The 7,779-nt window shown below is 35.2% G+C and overlaps 2 protein-coding genes across 2 annotated transcripts; one reads left to right on the forward strand and one right to left on the reverse strand.

Moving 5' to 3' along the window:
- Positions 1-645: 645 nt before the first annotated feature.
- LOC133814806 (uncharacterized) lies at positions 646-1,212 on the reverse strand. The gene has a single exon (XM_062247720.1). The coding sequence runs from the start codon at positions 1,210-1,212 to the stop codon at positions 646-648; it is 567 nt and encodes a 188-aa protein (XP_062103704.1).
- Positions 1,213-2,618: 1,406 nt separating this feature from the next.
- Positions 2,619-7,537, forward strand: LOC133818591 (probable fructokinase-6, chloroplastic). The gene is made up of 7 exons (XM_062251554.1): positions 2,619-3,072; positions 4,365-4,573; positions 5,138-5,350; positions 5,863-6,060; positions 6,215-6,352; positions 6,753-6,869; positions 7,169-7,537. Exons 1-7 carry the CDS (start codon positions 2,928-2,930, stop codon positions 7,304-7,306), a joined length of 1,158 nt encoding a protein of 385 aa, XP_062107538.1. The 5' UTR covers positions 2,619-2,927; the 3' UTR covers positions 7,307-7,537.
- The last annotated feature ends 242 nt before the right edge of the window (positions 7,538-7,779 follow it).

Consider the following 7,779-nt stretch of genomic DNA (forward strand, 5'->3'; position numbering starts at 1 on the left):
AAAATTCTCATTAATAAATTGTAAAACTTTGGTAAGTATTACACTAGATGGATGTCTAAGTCGATTGTGCCAAAGAGCAGCAAGTCGAGAGGACGGATTACATGAAGAAGGACTGGTCACTACACAGTCAGTGTTATTACAATCAGTAGTAGAGGTACTAAGACCGACAGAAGACTTGAAATAAAAAAATCTAGGAAGAACAGAGAGACTAGAAGCTCTCGAACCATGAAGACAAAGCTTATAGAGACCTTGACTAAGAACGCCCTGCAGAAGAATTCTCCTCGTCCCCTTGTCCTTAACGACATAAGAATCAGAGGTAAATTCCACAATAACATCATTATCAGCAGTTAATTGAGAAATACTGATGAGATTGTTTTGGATATGAGGCACAAGTAACACACGATGCAAGTGAAGAGGTGTAACAGAGGGAAGATTAACATAACCAATAGTAGTAATAGGAAGAAGAGAACCATTACCTACAACTAGTTTACCTTTCCCTTTGTAATCACACTTCTCAGTCAGATGATCAGCATTTGAAACCACATGATGCGAAGCACCACTGTCCATGTACCAATGGGGATCACTGACAGTATGTGCAGAAGCATAAAGAGCTTGTGGATCAGCAGACATGACTTCAAAAATGGCTTAAGAACGAGTATCTCCATGAAAACTCAGATCGAAACGCTTGTAGCATTTGAGCACAACATGACCAAGCTTGTTGCACAGCTGACAAATCGGACGATTACCAGTGTTGCGATTGGGATAGAAACGATCACCTCGGCCACATTGAGAACCACGATTATGAGCAGAGTAACCAGAAGATGAAGTAGAAGACTCATTCTTAGTAACAGAAGCATAATTAACAGTAGGAGGGTGAAGATCCAAAGCAAAAAGAGCATGTTGTTGCTCAAGACGCAACTCCTGGCTTTGGAGCATGAACTGGACTTCTTGCAGAGTAACCGAGTCCTTGGAAGTGAGATTTACAACCACCGACTCATACTCACTACCCAAGCCACCAAGAATATACATAATCAGATCATCATCGGAAATTGCTTGACCAACAACCATCAACGCATCAGCCAAACACTGCATCTTAAGAACATATTCATCAACATGTGTAGCCCCTTTCTTCGTAGTCTGAAGTAAGCCACGAAGCTGAAGAACACGAGCCTTAGACTTGTTGGACAAAATCTGAGTTAACACAGACCACATCTCGCCAGCCGAAAGACATCGAGCCACATGCCCGAGCATACTCTTAGAAATGGAGTTGAAGAGCCAACTCATAAGAAATTAATCCAATCGAATCCAGTTTGTGAACTCCGGATTAGGAACCGATTTGTCAGAAGCATCCGGATCCGCCATTGTTGGATGAGGTCGAGTACCATCCATAAAACCTTCCAGCTGATGCGCACGAACAGTAGACAAAACCTGAGAACGCCAGTAGAAGTAATTGTTCCGATCCAGACGAAGAGTCAAAGGAACAAGGTGCACCGGAATCACTGTTGCAGCAGTGGCCTGAGTAATGCCGAAGGAAGTGGAAGAAGTAACCCGAGGAGCATTGCTCGAAGAAGACGCCATGGAAACAAGAGCAAGATCGAGGGAAAAAAACCTAAGCACTGTTACCAAATGAGAAAGGATCTAAAAGAGAAATGCAAAAGGTAAATGAAATGAAATGAGCTCAGTTCTTGACTGAATGATATTCCAAAATATATATAATCACAAAGAACCCTGTAGAAGTAATTCTGTTATAACAAACTCTAACAGAATTGGTACAAAATATTACAAAGAACCCAGCTCAGCTAACTAACTCATAACTGAATCAGACACACTACTAATACTGTCCAAGTCTTACATGGGATGTAGTGGATATGTTCAATACTATTCAAGCACATCTTTGTCTTCACTCCTGGTTTGTAACTCGTATATCATAGCGTGGAGCATTTGGGGGTAATAAAACAAAGTAAAGCATGGTTCTCTAACCCGTCCTCCTCAACACCTTCTTGATTGGGCCTATACTTTCTATACAAAATGGTTACTGGTTCAGCAACATCCACCTCTCAAACGCATGGAGACTTGACATGTGAAACCAGTCACTTGGCGATCACCACACTCGAATGAGTTAAAATGGAATGTCGATGCTACTTTCAATATCCAACAAGGTGTCCTAGAAATTGGAGGGATTGTACGAGATTCTGGTGGTTTTCCACAAACTTTAAAAAGATGACTGATTTTGACACCTAAAAGAGGTTGAAGTACTTGCTCTTCATTGGTTGGCTGACATTGGACTTACCATTTTTGTAGTAGAGAGTAACGATTAGGTTATGATTGTTTTTATTCTATCACAACACGTTTATGCTTCCAAGTAAGAAATTATTCTTAGGATGTTGGAAATTTCATGTGTGACTCTAAAACATGTAATAACATATAGCTCACTTAGTTTCTCCTTATCTTGAACATTTGTACTTAAATGATTAGTATTAATAATAAAAAAAGAAAATACTTTCTATTCTAGTAGTTAAATTATAGCGATCATTTTATTTCTTGACCAGTTTCGGCGAATATTTGATCAATTAGATGAATAACCATCTCTTCAAATAAATAAATAAATAATCCAATAATGAGGTACTTGGTAGTTTGTTTTGCTAACTATGAGGCACTTGGTAGTTAGTTGTAATTCGTTGGTTGTCCCGAAAAAAAAATTGCATTGATAAATAAGTGAAGTGCTTAATAGTATTTCCGACACAGTTTTCTCCGTTAATTACATTCTTCTCTTGTCACAGTCTCTCCACTACTCTTCACCTCTGTCTTACTCAAATCCCTAACAAAACTGCATCTGGGCATAGTGCTTTCAGAAGATCAACTGTGTTTTTCACTTTGTTCTCTGAAGATTCTGTCGGATTGTTGTGACTTGTGATCCCTTCGCTTTAATGGCCCTTTATTCGGGCGCTTTCTGCTTCGGTAGTGTGGCTTTTTTGCCTCGCAACTCGGTCAGTTTTGGTCAACGGAAGAATGTGAGAACCTCGGGGTTTTCTTCCCCACCACTCCCTTCATTTGCCAGATTGAATGAAAAAGGTACTCAAATTCCTTAATTGTATTGTTTCGAATAAAAATATTTTATGGGTTTTCATTTTTATGAGAAAGTTTCTTCTTAGATTCAAGAATTTTATGGTTTTGGTGGAATGAGTTGTTGAACTTGGTGTGAATAGCTACAATGTCATTGATTTATCACTTAGCAACATCTTCGGTCAAACATTACGTGATATTTTCCCTATACAAATGTTATTTTTCTTTCTCAAAATTAGTGATGGATAAGTTGAACTATGGTTGCAAGAGCTACTTTGGGAAACGAACGGGAAAGTTTAATACAACGCAAGGATTTAGTGGGTTAATGGGAAAATATGGTTATTCTAACATCCTCATTGAACTGGTATACTAAATATAGAGTGCGGTGTGTTTATCTGACCCAGCAAACTTCCTACATACCATTTTAGGAAAATTCACTTTATTGACAAAACGATATACTTCCACACTTCTAATTCTTTCTAAAATTAGGATTTCCATTATCGTGAGAATTTATTTCATAAACTTTTAGTTTGACTACAATGTTTCTTGTTATAAATATTGGAAAGTTTTGAAACTGAGAAACATTTAGTAAATACGATGGTAACTTATATTGGGCAATATGGAAGAATTGAACTAGTCTGTTGAATTATCAGGGATGCTTGTGGATCACATTCCATTAATATGCATCCAAATTGATGATTTTCTTATTGTCATAGCGGCTACTGATTGAACTCAAGCATTAAGAAAGTTTAAAAATTGATTAGTAAATAGCAATAGTTCAGATGTAAATTATGGCTTAAATTGTTCAATCAATGAAATAGTTATTGCTTGAATAGATATGGAGTACATATATTTGAGAGAAGAATTCTGCCAGCATTGCTTATTAGTGCCTTCAGCTTCTTGGAGTATCGCTACAATATGTTTGGAAAAGAAAAATTCTCGAACCTCAATTTCATACAAGCGACCTTCTCTATGGACCGAGGTTCAAATAAATAAATGATAATATTAAATAAATATATGATTCGAGACTCCATTTTTTTAAGCATTCTTCTAGAACTTGTTGCCTCTCTTATTCATAAAAACACGCTCAAATTATAATAATATACTTAGATGTAACACACATAGAACTTATTTAATTCATATTCTATGGTTATGGTACATGGGAAATCTTATGTGCTTTTTAGTAACTATTGTACATGTACTATCCATTTTGTCCTGTTTTTTATTTATCTTTTCCAATTATATCATGTTCAGACCCCAATTAAATGATGAATTTTTTCTATTCACATTTTATGCTATAGCAAAAGCATTACAAGGAGATGGATTTCCCAAAACAGAGGATTCCTCACTTGTGGTTTGTTTTGGAGAATTATTGATTGATTTCGTCCCGACTGTTAATGGAGTGTCATTGGCTGAAGCACCTGCATTTAAGAAAGCTCCAGGAGGAGCACCTGCTAATGTTGCTGTTGGTATAGCTCGTCTAGGTGGTTCATCAGCATTTATTGGCAAGGTATCACTTTATTATCTTATCTTTATTTTCATTTCATTTATGATTTTTTTTATCGAAATAGAAAAGCAGAACAAAAAGATTTTAATTTTATATTTTATTCATTAACAAAAATAAGCAAGACATTTTATGTTAATGGTTTACCTGTGACAAAATTAGCTGTTACAAAATTTGCATTTAAATGCTTCAGAAAATGTACTCTTGGCTGAGTAACCAGTAGAAAATACTGTTGCTTTTCTATTCCAATAGTTCAACTTATCCAGAAAAATGGTCAGTGAAATAATAGTGATGATGGCAAGATAAAGAAAACAATAAAATTCTCCTAACTTAAAAAATGAAGCCTTATTTTTTTATGTCAATAAATATTTTATTTTCCAAGCACTTGCTGAGCATACTTATGTCCATGGAGTTTTCTACAAATGAAGCAAAGAAGCTTCCTAATAATCAAGTATAACCAGTTAGTGGATAGTCCAACATTGCATAGATACCAACTTTTAATTTATTGATGATCTCAAAGTAAAACTATACTTGACTGGCAAATAACTCATTTTCATGTACTGTCAACAGGTTGGGGATGATGAGTTTGGTTACATGCTTTCTGATATATTGAAGGAGAATAATGTGAACTGTGAAGGAATGCGTTTTGACCGTGGTGCGCGGACTGCCTTAGCTTTTGTTACGCTGAAGAATAATGGCGAGCGTGAGTTCATGTTTTACCGTAACCCTAGTGCTGACATGTTGCTTGAAGAATCTGAAATTGATTTTGATTTGATTAGGAAGGTATGTAATAATTTCTAATCGTGGTGATTATTTGAAGACGCAATTATAAAACCAGCTATTTCATACACCATTCCATTTTTCACCCTCAAGTTTGCTTTGCTTCCCTTAGTCGTTACTTGTTACATAAATTCATTGTTTTCATTTTCTTTGTCCTAGTTGTCCATTATTCATTATCTTACTTAACTTATTAATGAACTTAGGTAACATTTGGTTGGAGAGAATGAAAATGGAGGAATAGGAATGAGAATGGAAAAAGGAATAGGAATGGAATGGAATAGAGATTAATATGAATAAAAAAATTGATTTGCAATTGAATAATCTTTCCTCCAATTTTCAAATGAAATATTCATTCCACCAAAATGGTGGAAAAACCATAACCATTCCATTGGAATTTCATTCCAATACTCTAAAATGTAACCAAACAAATGGATGAAATGAAAATTGATTCATTTCCATTCCATTGCCTCAAACCAAACATCACCCTAATATATTGTTTATTTATTCTGTGGCAGGCAAAAATATTTCATTATGGTTCTATAAGTCTTATTACGGAACCATGCAAGTCGGCCCACATTGCTGCAATAAAAGCTGCAAAGGATGCTGGTGTGGTGGTCTCCTATGATCCCAACCTCAGACTTCCACTATGGCCTTCTGCCGAGAGTGCTAGAGAAGGAATTTTAAGCATATGGGAGACTGCTGATATTATCAAGGTAAAATGCTATAAGATTGGAACTTATCTAGCTCTAGGCTTACAAATGATACATTTGTACCTTATTGGAAACTTGGAAAGTTGATATACCAGACAATGCCAAAATTAAATTGAGCTACAAAGTTTGATTGTTCTACTTTAAAAACTATTGTCAGGTAAGTGATGAAGAAGTCTCTTTTTTAACACAAGGAGAAGATCCATGCGATGATACTATTGTTCGTAAATTGTTCCATCCAAATCACAAATTATTGCTTGTCACCGAGGGCCCTGGTGGTTGCAGATATTACACCAAGGTAAGCATTTTTTACAAATTCAATTTTTCCCACTCATCTCTTTGTGTTGGTGTGTGCTTCTAACAAAAAAAAAAGAAGATTTTGTTTCTTTTGTCTAAATCTCATTTACTTAAGAACTAAATGAATAATCTTCTCTTTTCCAATAATGCTCAATCAGTTTACCTCATTTCATTATGCTTCCCTTAAGAAGGGTTACAACTTACAAGTCAATTTTAGTCTTCAGCATTTACTGATCCTGTTAACTAGAAAACTAAAGTTCGATGAGATCATGTATAGTCAATCTTCCAAGATATATTTCTGTTTGTAAGTCTTTGAAAAATTGGTTGATTGTTGTTTGAGAAAGCATGGGAATTCTTCTTCTCTAGTGATACAAAAGCCCGAGTTATGTATATATTTGCAGGACTTCAGTGGGAGAGTTGATGGTTTAAAGGTAGAACCTGTAGACACCACTGGTGCTGGGGATGCCTTTGTAGCTGGAACACTATCACAACTAGCTGTTGACCTGTCCTTGCTACAGGTACTGCATTCAAAACACAGCATACTGTTTAGATTTGTTTCAAATAAAAAATTACAATAGAGAAACTGTATTGCTTTAAAAATATACTTGATGCGTAATCTTGCTTGCATTGTCTAGCACTGCCTTTGGAAGTTCAGCATTTTAAAATGGTTTACACTATTTAATAGATAAAGATCCATTTTTATATATTAACCAAGCCACTATTTTTGTTTTCATTTACAACTCAGCTCAAATATTCAATTACTAATTTTTGTGTTTCTTTGATGTACATTTGTTTAATATTCGAGTTGATCTTGTAGAACGAGGACAAACTGAGAGATGCACTCAAGTTTTCAAATGTTTGCGGTGCATTGACGGTCACGGGGAGAGGTGCAATTCCTGCTTTGCCAACTAGAGAAGCTGTGATGAATGCCATTCTCGCCAAATCTGTAGCATAGATTGGATTGGAGAATTACGTTGTATTTGTATCTAAAATTACCCTCCCAAACCATACAGTGGGTTGGAAGTTGGTGGTGCGAAAAACCAAACCATAAAGACAGAATTTTTACTAAAATATTGTGAGTGCACTCAAGCCAGGCCCTGTCTCTTGTTGTATGTATCTTGTAAGATTGTAATATAAACTTCCTTATGATTATTCTAATCAGAAAATAAATCTAACATTCAAACTATTGACAATTTTGAACATTTGGGAGTTTTATTTACACCCATATATAAATATACCCTTCTATTTTTTTCTTTGTTAAAACAAATCATTACATATTTATACTCAAATAAAGTGAAAAAAATGTATCATTTTACATATTTAATTCTTTTTATTAAATCGTAGCCTTAATTACTACACCTTTTTTTTTATACAATTAAAATTATATTTTTTTTCATTTAAATTAAGTCATTATAATCTCAATATATA

This window comes from Humulus lupulus, chromosome 2 (assembly GCF_963169125.1).
Source record: "Humulus lupulus chromosome 2, drHumLupu1.1, whole genome shotgun sequence".
In the NCBI taxonomy this organism is placed as follows: domain Eukaryota; kingdom Viridiplantae; phylum Streptophyta; class Magnoliopsida; order Rosales; family Cannabaceae; genus Humulus; species Humulus lupulus.